Source organism: Populus nigra, chromosome 6 (genome assembly GCF_951802175.1).
Source record: "Populus nigra chromosome 6, ddPopNigr1.1, whole genome shotgun sequence".
Classification (NCBI taxonomy): domain Eukaryota; kingdom Viridiplantae; phylum Streptophyta; class Magnoliopsida; order Malpighiales; family Salicaceae; genus Populus; species Populus nigra.
In genome coordinates this window covers 11,309,957-11,325,827 of record NC_084857.1, presented here as the reverse complement: position 1 = coordinate 11,325,827, position 15,871 = coordinate 11,309,957, and the positions used below count along the sequence as shown (strand labels likewise).

Genomic DNA, 15,871 nt, shown 5'->3' with positions numbered 1-15,871 from the left:
CTTCTTCATGTTTTGTTGTTTCATATGTTCAGTACTTCTCATTTGCATTTAACTCCGCAATCATATCTGTATCTAAGGGTTTTAATCTCTTGTTTACATGTTAGAGAATAATCATCATCTATATATGTCAAGATTCGTGGAATAATTTTTATTCTACTATTTTTATTAAATGGAAGAAATTAAGATCATCATCTTCATTCGCTCTATGTTAATTCTTGGAGTTGAAATAAAAGCTTGATCAAACATGAACATGGGCAATTGCTAGTGTTTGTGCCGTTTTTATCATCATTTCTGTTCTCTTGGAAAAACATTCTTCACAAAATTAGAATAATAAGTTTTTACCTGTCCGTGTAAATGTTGTTTTTAATGCTTTTCTTTAAATTTTTTTATTGTAGAAAGTTGATGTTCTTAATATTATTTATTTTTATTATAAATTGAAAATCACTGACAGAATTGCCAACAATTGTTTTTTGTTTCTCCAGCTATTCCATCTGTATTTCTATAAATTCTTAGTCGGTATTTTTAATTATTGACAAAATTGCTGCCTGAATGACAATCTCTAACAAGCAACTTGTTGACAATAGAATTTCATCGGAAAATTCGTTGGCATTTAAATTGCCGATATATATAACTCTGGCCTAAACATCGAGAAAATATCCCGTATATGTTTTTTTATTTATTTTCTAGCAGTGTAACATGTTTTTTAATATATAAGGTAAAAAAGATTAGAGACTTGGAGAATTTTCAGGATTTAGTAGTACTTGTCTTGACTCTAGAGGCAAAATGTATAAAATTAATTAGGTCTACGCCGTAACAAAAACGGACTTAGCTATTGTTTCATTAATTTGTTGCTATTTATGGACGACAAATATCAAGGTTTTGACTTGTGGAATTATGTGCTTAATTAATTACTTGCATTGGATTGTATAATAAATCTTGGACTCGACGCCTCGTCGTGTCTGGTCACTTAAATAACAGCTCGATCAATTCCATCTCACAAATATCAAACTTGTTCGATGTATATCTTCATTGATAAGAGCTGCATGAAACCTTCACGAACATTATACTAACATCGCTTGAATGCAACACACAATTATTCGCAAAAGAAATAACTCAATCTGAAACAACAACTAGTTTGCATCTCTCGCAACAAAAAATAGAACACAAGGTTAAACGTCCGATTCTGTCGAGGACACAAGCATGGCTTGCGGACCCAAATTTCTACGCTGCAGTAGTTCAAAGAGGACCCCCCCACCAGCTTATATTGATCGATGAGACGAATGATAAGGAAGCAATATTTTTCTTGTCTCCCATCAACGACAATAGCCCGTCAATCAATACTACCACTTGCTCGTCCTTTCAAAATAACAGGCCAAATTGCCACTTCTGATTTATCGCTAAAACAACAAAACATATCCCTCACTTTCTTTCCTTGTTTTCTGCCGAACAATGCTAGATAAATGCATGCTCTCTACACTCGAAAAAGAGAGAAGAAATTAAACAGAACAAAGCTGTTCTATTACCCAGAAGTGGCAATTTTGTGCCAACAATAATGTTCTCCATGGACCAAAACATGCATCCAACCACTTGAAACTACAGCATGCATGATGCACGCCATAGTCGGCAAAGAAATATCATTGATTTAGACCTCCTATTATTCCGAAATATGCTCTCACGGGAGTCCTTTGATCTCACTAGAGTCCATAGCTAAAAAAAACTACCAAAAGTAATGAAAACAACAGTATCGTACTTGTGTTTCATTAACTACACTGCACCTTTCCTCAAATTTTCTCTTACATTTCTTTTTCCAAGTAGCATGCAGTCAATTTCCCATAAATGAACTCTTCAATGGACCTAATAAAGAGATATCGATATTTTACTCAATCAAGTGTGAAATTAAATGCATGTCCTAAAAGGAATAAAGCAGGGGTACTAGACAAAGAAAGAGTAGTGATAATGAGAATATTAAAGGATGGTGGCGGTGACGTTTTCCGTTGCGAATCGTTATCAAAATCATAATGAATATACGGAATAAAATAGCACCATAATAATTTTTTTTCTCACTTAAAATGCATAACGGCGTTATCAGCTATCGTTTGCTATATATAGGCCTCTAAGTCCCTCAACCTCTTTATTCAAAGTTGCTAGTTTCTAGTTCTACCTTAACAACTCTCTCTCCCTCTCCCCCTCCCCCCCCCCCCCCTCTCTCTCTATTACTGCAAGTGCAAATTTTTAATGGTAGCGTGAAGCAGAAGTTTGGTATATTGGTGTGTCTTTTGATCTCACATTGTTTTTCTAGAAATGGGCAAGAAAGAACAGCAACATCAACCACAGAAAGATCACAAAGACAATGATAGAGGTGAAGCTGTTCTCGAGCTTCTAAGAAAACATGCTCCACTCACTGTTAAACAGGTGGGTTTCAGTTATTTCCACTGTTTTATGCTTCTATTCCTGCGTTTAAACCAAGCGATATTTCACTGTTTGCACTGGACTTTTTTCTACAGTTCTGCGATCAAGTTTGTTTCTTGATTTTCTTTTTTCAACCGTATCATTTTGTTGTACTTGATCTGCGGAGATCTCTTTAGGGATCACTGTAAATTAACATCTCTGATATATGACTATTAATTGACAGGAGAAGTTCTGCAACAATGCTTGTGTGGAGAGGTTTCTAAGAGCAAAAGGTGATAATGTGAAGAAAGCTGCTAAGCACTTAAGGGCCTGCCTTTCTTGGAGAGAGAGTATAGGCACTGGTACTATAACCCTCCATTTCTTTTCTCATCTTCTTCTATTCCTTCAAAAAGTTTTCTCTATTTGTCTGCTAATACTCTCTTTTCTACAAGCATATTTTCTTTTTGTTTCGTTATGCCAGTGGAATCTTGCTTTTCTCTGTTTAATTAGTTGAATATTTGAGCGTTAAAGTAAATACCCTTGTAATCATTGATTCCACTTATATTTCAAAATAAAGAACATAAATTTTGTCACCGTTCAATTTTTTTTCTTGTTTTTTTGCACAACAGAAATTTTGTCATCGTTCAATTTTTTTCTTGTTTTTTGCAACCTAATTCTTGGTTTTGAATGTACAGAGAATTTGATAGCGGATGAGTTCTCAGCTGAGCTTGCTGAAGGAGTTGCTTATGTTGCTGGTCATGATGAAGAATCCAGACCTGTTATGGTGATTTTTAACTCCCCATCTCTCCCCCTTTAATAACTCTTTTTTTTTCCTTCAAGAAAATAATATAAAGAGTGAAGAAGCTTGGACAAATTAATTAATAAATTAATAAGTTATATTTTTTTGGCACTTTTCTTGTAGATTTTTCGAATCAAGCAAGATTACCAAAAGTTCCATTCACAAAAACTGTGAGTATATCTAACAAAAAACAACAAAACATACATAGCACTTCTTTTTCTTGATTTTCGAGTAAAATTTGAATCTGCTTATTTATTTTATTTGTCGTGTGCGTGTTTTATTTTCGTTTAAAAAATATTAGGTTCACTCGGTTGCTAGTGTTTACACTGGAGGTGGCAATAGGGACCATGCCAAGAAACGCAGAACAATTTGTTCTCCTCTTTGATGCAAGTAAGTAGTTGCTGCAGCAGTATGAACTATATATATCAAGCTTTGATTTATTTGTTTTTGATCGACCAAGCTTTGAAAATTGAGAAGGCACTTTTGTTGGGGGTGCACGCTGGTAAAGCAGGCAGCTAAGCTCATTAATGAGTCCCCTGGCACTCAGATATGTCGGAGAACCGGCAGAGATCTGATATATTCTCAGACAATGTCCGGGCTGCCCCTGAAGTGTCACCTTCATGGTTGCACTATTGGTCAGTTTTTGTAGGGGTATTATCGGGAATTGAAGCCTGTCACGTTATATACTCTCCTAGAATTGGTGAATTTTGCACTCTGACTTCCTTAAATGTCTTGATCCTCACACAGATGGTTCCCAGGATTCTCCTTTTTTGCATTGGCATATGCCAGCACAATTATTATATATAATTCCCTGCAATGCTCAGGCTTTAATATATTTAATAGTCATAATAATTGACTGTCCATATTTACGCTTTTTTTTTTTGTCAAGAAAAAACACGACTCCCTCATATGTGCTAATGAATGTGCATGTTTTTTCCCCCCCAAATGTACAGGCTTTTTCAGGTCAGCATCGGCTTTTATGAATTTATTGCTCGGAACTCTGAAAATTGTGGCTGAGTACTACCCAGGCAGGCTTTACAAGGCTTTTGTAATCGACCCGCCTTCTCTCTTCTCTTATTTATGGAAGGTAAAAATTCAAAAAAACTTGGTGTGTTATGTTTTATGTGTGTGCAGGTATTGGCCGAAATATATATTGTTCTTCCCCCCCATTGTTTCTTATTTCAAGTTTAATACTATTTTATAAGAAGAAAAAAAACAGAGTATAATACTGTTTAACCTGCTGGATCTGGCTGTAGTGTTTGACCAACTTGTCCTGTGCCTTTCTAGTTACATGGGCCACCAACCTTAAGTCAAATCTCCTACAACTTTTTATTACACCAGCTAGTTTTCACACCTGTTTTTGTACCGTTAACTGCGACCTTAATTCACTTTTGTAACTGCTGCCTCTAGAGAGATAAAAATTCAATTTTAGAGGTTAAAAATGAATTTTTTTAATAAATATATTTTTTTAATAAATTTTTAAATATGAAACAAGTAATTGCCATTGTATTCTTGCACTTTATATACGTATATATGTATGTGTGTATGCAGCGCAACTTTTTAAAACTAATTATATGAACATTCGAAGTACATGATGTTATAATTAACTTATTGGCATTTGAATAAAACATTAATTTTTAATTTTAGCATTGAGATGGGGTAAGTTAGAAATGAATAATATAGTTAATTAGGAATTGTGACCTTTATTTATCCCTAATGATATTTCTATGTGAATTTGAAAACACAGACTACAATTAGGTGCACCTAGTCTTGACTAAGAGTACTGACCTTACTTTAAATTTCCACAAAAGCGTGACTATACTGTCATGGTTGCAGGGTGTCCGTCCATTTGTTGAGCTATCAACGGTCACGATGGTGGTATCATCACTGGACTTTGAAGAATCACTGGAGTTCAATGACTTTTCCTCCTACCCTCGAGCCTCCTCACTCCGATTGGATCCTTCGTCTGTCAAGTCAACGGCTAAGATTGGCTCATGCTCTTCCTCTAGATTTTCCTTCACCGTGTCCCACCATTTTGACTCCCTCAAGCCTTGGCACCTAACTTTGACTGACACGTCGGCATCAAAAGTAGGACCAACAAACCTCTCTTCTCTGGGCCCGGCCCTCATCTCTCCCCTCAACGCTAGATCCTTTTCTTTTGCGTCACCAGTTGCCAGAACCCCACGTGGCAGCATGAACGGTGGCAGCTACAGTAGGCTAGCCCAGAAAAGTCTCTTCCCATCAACCCCGTTGCCACAGCGGGTCACCACGAGTGACACACTCAAAATCTCTCAACCGCGGACCCCACGCCCCTCGTTCCTCCAATCACCTGCCTTGTTTTTCAAGAAGGAGTGCCACGTCAGCAAGGCAGACAGGTCTCGAGAATCGTTCGTGCCATTTTTGAAGTTCTATAGGAGGCCGTACGATGAGATGATTTATAGGTCAAAGATGCGGCCTCCACTCGGGGGACTCATATCCATTGTCTCGCCTCACATCAAACGGCGCCACATGTCAGTATCTCAACGGTTTTAAACATCGCAAAAACGCAAGGAGAAGAAAAGAGAGTACATAGGCCTTCCACCACCACTACTTCTGCATTTAACTATTATGTGTCAAAATGTCAATGGCAAATGACACTAATACAAATAATTTGATTAATTATTTTTTTTCCAAGTTAATTACGGTGCATCGATTGACCCAAGTTAATTAAAAGAAGAGACTACGTACGAGGCGGGGTATCAAATCTTGTGCACCATGTCTAATTTTGAGCTTTGTGGCCTAGCAAATTAATTCTATATATATATATTACGAAGTCTTGGGAGTTTGGGTGGTTAAGCATGGGAAGGAGATAGCGTGGTCGAAACGGTGAACATTATTGCACTGGAAATTATATGTCACTGTACGGTGAAGCCTAGCAAGCTGGAAAACAGAAATAAATATATATACTCTACCAAGAAAACCATGCAAGCGTTGAAAAAAATCTCTGTTGAACTTCAATTCAAACTCTCTCTCTCTCTCTCTCTCTCTCTATATATATATATATATATATATATATATATATGTACTATAAATGTATATCCCTTGGCTTGTGAAGTTTTGTGGAGAATCTAGGAATTGTTTTTTGGGTTGGACTTTGTTTAGTTATTATAATTTTGAAAACTTTCATCACGGATTCTTTCAATGTTTAGCTAGTCAGTTTGCATTGTTTAATTATGTGATTGGTTTCAACGATGGCAGAGTTGGTGGTAGGAATGTGTGTCGTGCTTTGTTTTTTGAGAAGTCAAACTCAAGACGGAGCTTATGCTTCTTGTTAGATAGCGTGGATTTAGAGAGAAGTAACAGTGCGTGTCTTGGGAATTGAACTTAACTTGGCAAAGCATATTATGCTCGTACATATGTATATGTTTTGGGATATGGAGTTTGTCATGTAATCTTTGTCGTTGAGGTCTTAAGGGTTCTCTTTACTTAGAAGTGACGTCAGAAAGAACCTTGGAGTCTTTCTAATTGGATTCTATTTTCTCTTCACTTCTCCCCATTTTGTTCTTGTTTTTAAGCTTGAGATCAGGTTGGATGTGGACAAATTGGAGGCAGGGTGTTCAGGGAAGTGTTGTGTTTTTGGAGTTTATTATTTGTCCTTCTGGGATTTCAAGGTGTCCCTTTCCTTTGTTTCTTAGGGTTCACAGAAGCAGTAGCCGGTGTGAAGGAGAGGCCAGAGATTTTAGCACCCTTACGAGGGATTTTGTTTCTGAGCGTGTGATATTGTACATACAAAGAAGACGGTCCAAAAAAGAATTTAGCACGATATCATCATCAATTGGGATTATTATGGTCAGTGTCTTGGTCCTATCCCATGTGGAATTTGTGCTGTATAAATAGCTTTCTTGTACTTTTTTATATCACCTCTTTTCTTTTTTGTTTTCTTTTTTTGTGGGATGGTGCGTTAGAACTACAAGGAGATGAGGCAAACTTTGAAGTAAATTTCATAAATTATATGTATAACGCTTCACACCACCGTCCACATTTTTTTTTCTCAAAAAAAAAAACATTTAGTACTAAATATACAGACAAAGGATTGCTGATATAAATGAAATCTCTAGTACGGACTGGTGGAGATAGGAAAGTAACGGATGTGACTGCCACTATGTCCCTCTGTCCACCCTGCTCACTTGTTTTTTGCACAGGGTGATATGAACTAACCACTAAAATGGGCTGGCGGGCTTTAGAGAACAGAATGCAGTGCAAGTCACTTGAGCCCAATTAGAGAAAATCAAAGCCCATTTGTACTGGAATGGTTAAATTAACAAAAAAAAAGGGGAAATACTGTAGCATTTCTCTTGTTTATCCTTTCACAGTTCTTTTTAGATTGTAATAATGTATTTTTTTAAAAAAAATTGATCCTCAATTTTTTTTTATGTGATTGGGCTATTTTGAATCCAGTTTTGAACTCAATTGCATGTTTTTTTTGAAAAAAAATGGTTGAATTGAGAGAAATATGATTAAAATGAAAAATACAGGCAATTTTTGAAACTTATTTGAAAAATTCATTTTCTTTGTTTATTTTTTACCCATTAAGTGATTGGTCTCTATAATTTTCAAAAAAATAAAATTTAATATCAAATTTTATTCTTTTTATTTTTAGTTTTTTTTTATGAAAAAAAAAATCGCTCGCTTTCGGTTTAGAGAGAGAAAATTACAATTCCAATCATACTAGTGGCTTGGTTCTAGAAGTTCCAAATGACATATTGTGTGTTAAGGAAGAAAGGCGAACAACATGTTGTCCTCCCCATTAAATTAAGAAAAAATATAAAGGCTTGTATGTGCACAAATATTTTCTTGATGGGTCAGGTGTTTAGCCTTGTTTATTTTTTTAAAAAAAGATTTTTTAATTATTTTTTTAAAATAATTTTTTTGATTTATATTTTATTTAATACCTCTTTTTTATGATTTTTTTTTGGGTTTTTCTAGCCTTTCTTAATTAGTGATTATTTTCTAATTATATTGGGTGTGTTTAATTCTTTAGAAGATTAGTATGATTCATTTGTAATTTTTTTATATATATTTTTGCAAAGATTAAATATTTATTTTTTATAATATTTTTAGTATATGCATTCTTGCATAGTATTTTTTTTCCTTTTATTTTATTCAATAAGATTTATGTATGTATCGATTTCTATTACAAATAGATTTTAATAAACAAATTCATTTAACACAACTAAATAAATTACCCATATTGCGATATTAAATATCTTAATTTACATTTATTTCTTAATTTTTTTATTTATGTTTTTATTTATTGTTAATGACTATCTTTTTCATTTACTTATACAATGGTTTGTGATTTATTTATGTAAAAATACACATTGAAAAATTCTACATGTTCAATTTTTTTTTATCATGTATGAGTATTTTCAATTTGATTTTTATTCTTATGATTTTTTATTTTTTAGTTTTTATTTTACCATTTAATCCAAGTTGATGTTGTATTATTTTCCTCTTTTTATAAGTCTTTTTTTAAATAAATTTTAAATTTATGCTTTAATTAATACCTATTCTCTATTATTTTTTTATCCTTTTTTAAATAGTAATTATTTTTTAAATTATATTATATGTGTTTAAATTCTTAAAAATTTAATATGATTCATTTATAATTTTTTATATTTTTTATATAGATTAAATATTTATATTTTATGATATTTCTAATTTGTACACTTTTACATAATATTTGTTTTTATTTTATTCACTTTTAGTTGATCAAGATTACCTCGAGTTATTGAATTTTTTATTAAAAAAATACATTTGCGCCGCTTAAATATTTTATTGAAAAAATAATGTGTACCCGCGGAATATCGCATGCCCCATTTAGTTGATACCTAAAATGTGTGAAAGAAACAGCGATTAAACATGCAATTGCTTAAGGAATATAAATGGTTCTTTTCTTATTTCATACAATCAAGATCAATACAAAGTTGCTTCGTTTTCAAAATTAAGAACTCAGCGCCACAACTGATATACCTCAGTGAGGTTGGGATAAAAAGTTCCAAAATTTCTCTCAAACTCGTCCGGTTGCAGATTCTCATTGAACATCTCCGAGATGTAAACCTCCAAATTAATGTCCGCCTTTCTCGGAGTGCATCCCTTTTCAATTGCATGCTTCCTTAGATTAAGGTTGTAGATTCGAGCATTCTCGGTGCAAGCATACGACCCAACACCTGCAGTTGGCCACCCGGTCTCGGCGACGACAAGTTTGACATCCTCCTGTTGCACCACCCTTACCATTGCTGCTACAAATGCATCCACCATAGCATCAAAAAGATTGTAATACTCTAAATCCGCATCTGTAAACACTGGCTTTTGGGACTGAAATAAGGCATAGTCTAATGAAATATGTTGTGGCTCCGAGACCAGGGCATGGTAAGGGTACAAATTGATCAATAACGGGGACCCTATATTATACAAATAATTCGTGAGGTTATTCATAATTTTGTCGACCCCATTCGCGAATCGACCAGCTGAGGGAGGATAGGAGCTTTCCAGAACTTGACCCCCGACTGCAGTTGTAACATAGATATAATCTACGCTTGCTTTCCTTACTGAATTGTAGAGATTAATAATTGCTTGTGGTACAAAGGATTGAACAACACCAGGAATTGCCTCATTGCCAACACAAATATATCGGAACCGAACACCCTTGTGAACATAAGTAAGTACGTGGTCTCGAAACCATTTGTCTGCAGCTTCCTGGCTAGAAGCTACATGGGCAATTGCTTCATCTGGAACCCCAATGGTTACGACCAAGTTGGTTCCACTTAGAGCTTCTAAAACTTCCGTATTGGCATCATAGAGCCGGACTAATGAAATCGCATAGTTCATGTCCTCAGTGAGAAAATCAATTACTCGTTTAGGGGATGGGAGATTATCTCCATTTCTTCCATAAACAATCCCAGCATCCCCCCCTGAAAATTGCCAACGGGAAGCAAATTAATACGGTGATATAATGTAATTGCAGATAAATGTGTCACAAATCCAGAGGTTTTAAGTGCATGATTCGATTGTTTCTTAACACGATTAGAAATCGTGCTTATATATGCTCGAGGATTAGTGGGGAATTACTCTCACCTAAGACCATCGAGATGTGAATTGCAGCCACTGTTAGCACCATGATCCACATAGCAATTTTAGGTGTTAACATCTTGATTTACTGATCACCTGCTTCAACACACTAGAGCAAACAAATAGAGGGAATAAATTAAAATTTCACACTGAAATTATCAAGAATTATTAGTAAATAGCAATGCGAAAACCTCAACCGCTCTCAAACCCTAGCTGATTATCAAACTCTTAGTTAGCAGCCCCCTCCCCCTATTTTCCTTACAAATATATATCCTTTCTCACAAATAAAAATCTTTATTTAGGAAAAATATTTAGAATGAGATATGGTACACTAAATTAATTCGACTAATCTAAACATAGAAAACACACATATTTATGATCTTTTATACTGGGAAAGAAAATAAATCGAATAAACAAAATTCCAAGTTATTTTTTTTTTTTGTGGTATCTGCAATAATCTCTGTCAAGCAACTATCAGAATAACAAAAACAATTGTCAGCAGGATTGTTACTTACAGAGCAAGGAGCTTCTTTTCTAGCAAGGATATATATTCTTCTATGGTAAAGGTCAAAGCATTTCGTTTATAAAAGAGGATTTGAATTAGTTCAAACAGACCATTTATACAAGAAGAAGAAGAAGAAGAAGAAGAAGGTCAAACAAACCGTTTCAAAACATAACTGCCTGGTCAAACTTTTTGACTTTCGAATGGTTGAATGTTTGCCACTTCTCAGATGATCATAATTTTATTGCCAAATGTGAAGAGCTGCTGCATGTGACAGATTCTCATGAGAAAACAATCAATGAGGAGTTATCTGCAATGAATTACATTAGCTGTATATAACCATGGCTTTGCTAATTCTAAAGCAGATTAGATAGCATAACACTACCTGTTTTGTACAAGAATACATTAAGATGGGTAATATGCATGCACTTGCCAATAACAATTACACTTTAACCGGCAATCCATCATGATTTCTTCATTCCTCCTCATTAGATGTACTTGGGACGCTCAAGTCCTCGTATTGCGCATGATTTGATGCCATCCGCAGGTCATGATTTTGGCACCAGTTCGAGTAGAGAATTGCACTGCATACGATAAAACATATCAACTACCCAGATGATTCTCAAGATTAGTCTCTTTGTACCGTATTAAATAAATAAATCTATCTGTAATTCAGTGTTTTTTTCCCTGCCTCGGATTCTCAAGGACTTCATAACAAAAGAAGTACAAAAAATTTGGATAATGGTCCGCACAGTAGCTCACTCTATTTGTTTTGGATTGAGTTAACAACTAAATGTGCTCTATTATTTACTCTAATGATCTTTTTGATCCTTTCTTTTATAATAAATGAAATTAAGTGAATTGAAAGTATACAGACCCAGTTGGAGTCTGCAATCTATCCAGCCAGTTAGAAGACTAATTATGAACAATAATGATCACTTTAAACTATTAAAATGGAACAGAGTAACCTAACTATCAGCCTATGATGTTACTGCCTACAACCATTGCCTAACAAATTTAGGTGTTCTAAACAAAATGGAACAAAATTTGATTTGTTTTGTCCTCGCCGTTGTGGTTTGTATCTATAATCCTTTACAATCCACGTTCCCTGTAATGCTCCATGCTGCCTTGTAACTGCCAACAATCGTGCTCCTTCGACGCCAACTTCTTGCCTCTTTTCTAATTATTAAGAGAACTGCTCCGCTTGCCTATCTTTTCTAGTGGTCGGGGTTCCTCTCCATTTGAAGGTCTACATATCAATACACTGGCAAATAATTTTATTTTATTAATAATTATTTGAATTTTGTGAGAACAGGCCCATAAGAACAACTCGTATTGGTCTCTTGTGCTTCGTCCAATTTTAGGGGTATAAAACTCAGCCATGACCACTTATATCTCTTAACCACTAATTACTCTGAGATGGACCGTTGTTATGCCCTGTTACACTTGACCTGACCCTCAGAGTATAATGGCGATGTAGACACAGCCCAGAACATATAAATCCTTCAGAACCCACCCACAAAATTGAAGCTGCGTGGTGACAATGATCAAACTGAAACTTCTAACTGTACTTCAAATCATTCTCCCTTCCAAACTCGTTGAGTCGATATGTTGCAGCTAGATTTTATCTCTATAACGTTCCTGAATCATTTATGGTTATAAGAGATTGAAGGGAAACTGAATAACATCAAAGCCAAATTCTATACATTTATTATTTTATTACTTACAGCAAGCTCACTTTCTTGTGCAACGTAAACAACTTTTCAATTCGACACTCTTTTATCTTCCTAAACTGATGCAGTCTAGAATGTCACCCTCGCCTTCACATCTTCTTCTGCACGGTAACCAGATCAAGAGTCGACCCATATGACCGGTTTAGGGCTTCAGCACACCAGCCATGCCCATCATCAACTGTAGGCATCCTGACTTCCATAAACGGTGCCATTGGCTGATCAGTTCCTGGAATCACCACTCCAGCAAAAACTCTGAGCGTATTTGAGGCATCAATGTCCATGCACACATTTATCTCTGGAACTCCTTTGGGTGCAGCTGGGATTCCCACGATCTTGAAATAGCCCAGAAGATGATTCTCTTCCACCTTTGTCCCCTCACCTTCATAGACAAGGATTAGAGCTTCGGTTTGGTTATCATGGGTGGTTGTGAATAACAACTCTTTCCTTGCTGGCATTGTGGTATTTCTAGGTATGATTGGGACAAAGCTGTTCCCATCTGCTCTAATTCCAATGCCAAGGGGGGTAGCTTGGATTGTTAACAGATCCAAACTTCCGAAGGGGTCAGTGATTCCTGATGCAACTGCTCCTTCTAGTGCTGCCCCACAGACTGCAGCTTCCAATGGATTTATTGCTTCGTAAAGTTCCTCTCTTTTGCACACAGCCTTGACAACGTTTCTTATCTTTGGGATATATGAACACCCGCCTACAAGTATAACATCAGTCAAATCTTCTATGTCTACCTTTGAGTCACGCAAGCACCGTGTTACCAGGCTCTCACACTTTTCAAACACCTTCAGGTTCACTCGCTCGAATTCCTCCCTAGTGACCACCTTATATATTTTGGATCCATTTCCCAAGTCAACATCCACCTGAACACTGCTCTGTGAGGAGAGCTGATGGATTGCATCTTCGGTTGCTACTCGAAGCAACCCCAACGATTTGATCTCGTCGACTCTGTGGTTCAGGAAAAGGCTCTCTGAGTTTGGCAAGAGATACTGCATCATGTTCTGCAGTATGTCTTCGCCTCCAATAGCAGCTCCTGCTAAAGCCTTAATCTGTGAAACTCCTCCAGCAGTGGCAGTAACAGCTACATCACAATACCCAGCACCCATGTTAAATATAAGGGCATTCTTCTCACTTCCGCTTCCCATATTCTCATGCACAGTCTGTTGCTGCTGCTGTGCATATAACAATGCCACAGCTGTCGGCTCAGGCATCAACCGGAGGATGTGGAGGCCAGCCATGGCACAAGCACGTTCAATCCGTGTCAATTGAAACCTGCTAAATGACACTGGAATGGTTAGAACAACATTTCTTATGGGCTTCTTCAACTGAAGTTCAGCCATGGCTCGAAGTTCAACCAGAAATATTGCAAGGACTTCTTCAGGCGTGGTGGATCTCCAAGCATTGTTCACTAAAGCTGCGATAAATGGGCGAACACCAATATCCAAAGTTTGAACCAAAAATGGAAGCCTTTTGCATGCATGAACTACAGGATCAGTATCCACTCTACCAATCAGTCGTTTCATGTTGAAAATTGCAACTCCGGATAATATTTCATATTCATGGGAGATCTGATTGCTGACTCCACCTGAAGGGACTTCTTCCTTGAAGGTAACATATGATCGCATCAACTTTTGGTTTCTGGTGTTCTTTAGGAGCTCTACCTCGGAGCCATTCCAGACTGCAATACTGCACTGTGAAGTCCCGATGTCAATTCCAATTGCAATTTCTGCAAAAGCCGGTGAAGATTTCTCCTCCCCAGTGGTTTCACTATCAGATGCCACAGTGTATTTTGGTTCTTCCATTCCTGTATTTTGACGAAGAAATAAGGATGTTGCTTGTCAAAAACTTGAAACAGATACCCACACACACACACACGCATATATATTCCCCCGCGAGCGTGCAAGACAAGGATGCAGAGGCAAAATGCCTGAACTTTGAACTTTGAACTTTAACCGTGACTTAATTTTTCTGTACAAAATCAAGATGATATTAAATCCAACAAAAACATCCACAAAGAATTCCTGTGTTTTTGGTCTATCTTCTGAAAGATAGGTGAGTCAGACACCCTTTTTGATCATTCACGTTAGTATCATTATCTTTCCCACCATTTTTAACAATATGAAAAAAGATGAGGGTATCTTGAAAAGCTTTGTCTACTTATCCCAGTTCAAGTTACATATAATGAGGGCATTTAGACTCTGAAACCAAATAAATAAAGAAAACAATCTCACCAGACATGAAAAAAGTTCTAAAATGAATCATTTCGTGCTAGAGAACCTTTAGTAAGGTAAGAGTATGCTTCGCAGACAATGCAGACATTGTACCTTTTCATTGTAGAACAAAACGATACTGTACGAAATGAAGCAAAGTGATAAAATACAGTTCGCTTGGATTTGGTATTTCAACAAACACCTCTAAGGCATTCTTCATTTAATTAAGTAAATAGACATGAAACGATGAAACACCTAAAACCCATCTATAAAATGACTTGAAAAAACTTCAATATCCCTTCATAGTTGAACATTCATTGTAGAAGAAGCATAAGCTTGCAACCGATTTAAGAGCAGATAAATTCTCACGAGAAGTCATATTTGCTACGATAAACAAAAACAAGCCAAACCCGGTGGCCATTTACTTCAAGGACATAGGTTGATTTAGTACATTAAATTTAATAAAACAAAAATTAAGAGAGCAAATTATACGATCACTAGTTACTTGATGACAGTTTCAGGAAACTAATAAAAATAAGAAACATGGATTGTAGCAAAGTAGAAAAAAAATACAAAGAAGATAATGAGTTGGAGAGATGCTAACCTGACTAGTTTTTATTAATAGAAAAATAATGTATGCGCAAGAATGTCACAAGGAAAAAGAGAAACGCGAGTTTGTTGCTACTGATATTGGTAGTAGAGGCTACAGAGGGAAAGAGAAGCAGGTAATAAATAAAGGGGAAGAAAAGTAAGGGAGGAACAATTTAGAAGAGACCAGAAGGAGGTATCTCCTTCTGGTGATGAAATGAGAGGGCATGCAAAGGTGGTGAGGTGTCTCCCTCATGTTCTAGACTTTCCCGGAAGGTCTAGAAGCTTTTGAGCCAGATGAGCGTCTATTTCCCCTCTGGCCTCTCTTCTCTTTTAGTTTAACCTTTACGCTTGGGCCTTTGGGTTTGCTTGTTGTGACCAAATCAATCAATGTTCATTTATAGGCCTTTTATCTTTTTATTTTTCTTAAAAACAATTACTTTGGGCTTTTAACTAATTTATAGGCCTTTAGTTTTGTTTTCTTACGTTGTTGTTTGCGAAAAGCTATTTTTGTGTTATTGGTATTTTTATTTAA

General features: G+C 36.0%; 3 protein-coding genes across 4 annotated transcripts; 1 reads left to right on the top strand and 2 right to left on the bottom strand.

Moving 5' to 3' along the window:
- The first annotated feature begins 2,141 nt into the window (after positions 1-2,141).
- On the top strand, positions 2,142-5,865 carry LOC133696344 (uncharacterized). The gene is made up of 7 exons (XM_062118516.1): positions 2,142-2,412; positions 2,633-2,750; positions 3,084-3,172; positions 3,311-3,357; positions 3,489-3,577; positions 4,141-4,274; positions 5,024-5,865. Exons 1-7 carry the CDS (start codon positions 2,302-2,304, stop codon positions 5,717-5,719), a joined length of 1,284 nt encoding a protein of 427 aa, XP_061974500.1. The 5' UTR covers positions 2,142-2,301; the 3' UTR covers positions 5,720-5,865.
- A 3,313-nt stretch (positions 5,866-9,178) lies between these two features.
- Positions 9,179-10,376, bottom strand: LOC133696769 (glucan endo-1,3-beta-glucosidase-like). Its single transcript, XM_062119043.1, has 2 exons — positions 10,298-10,376; positions 9,179-10,140 (listed from the first exon to the last, which is right to left on the bottom strand). The coding sequence occupies exons 1-2, from the start codon at positions 10,374-10,376 to the stop codon at positions 9,179-9,181; spliced, it is 1,041 nt and encodes a 346-aa protein (XP_061975027.1).
- Positions 10,377-12,061: 1,685 nt separating this feature from the next.
- LOC133696555 (heat shock 70 kDa protein 8-like) lies at positions 12,062-15,629 on the bottom strand. Of its 2 annotated transcripts, XR_009842697.1 has the most exons (3): positions 15,353-15,629; positions 12,527-14,342; positions 12,062-12,440 (listed from the first exon to the last, which is right to left on the bottom strand). XR_009842697.1 is itself a non-coding variant. In XM_062118774.1 (2 exons), exon 2 carries the CDS (start codon positions 14,338-14,340, stop codon positions 12,622-12,624), a length of 1,719 nt encoding a protein of 572 aa, XP_061974758.1. In that variant the 5' UTR covers positions 14,341-14,342; positions 15,353-15,629; the 3' UTR covers positions 12,482-12,621. The 2 variants fall into 2 exon arrangements, 1 of the variants encoding a protein (XP_061974758.1); XM_062118774.1 differs by lacking the exon at positions 12,062-12,440 and having other exon boundaries at positions 12,482-14,342.
- Between the last annotated feature and the right edge of the window lie 242 nt (positions 15,630-15,871).

Excerpts from the sequence above, each read along its gene's own strand:
- LOC133696344 (XM_062118516.1), top strand. The coding sequence starts at position 2,302 with ATGGGCAAGAAAGAACAGCAACATCAACCACAGAAAGATCACAAAGAC. Across the intron at positions 3,578-4,140 it reads TGTTCTCCTCTTTGATGCAA|GCTTTTTCAGGTCAGCATCG; the intron begins GTAAGTAGTTGC and ends CCAAATGTACAG. Across the intron at positions 4,275-5,023 it reads TCTTCTCTTATTTATGGAAG|GGTGTCCGTCCATTTGTTGA; the intron begins GTAAAAATTCAA and ends TCATGGTTGCAG.
- LOC133696555 (XM_062118774.1), bottom strand. The coding sequence starts at position 14,340 with ATGGAAGAACCAAAATACACTGTGGCATCTGATAGTGAAACCACTGGG.
- LOC133696769 (XM_062119043.1), bottom strand. The coding sequence starts at position 10,376 with ATGTTAACACCTAAAATTGCTATGTGGATCATGGTGCTAACAGTGGCT. Across the intron at positions 10,141-10,297 it reads CTCGATGGTCTTAGGTGAGA|GGGGGGATGCTGGGATTGTT; the intron begins GTAATTCCCCAC and ends GGCAATTTTCAG.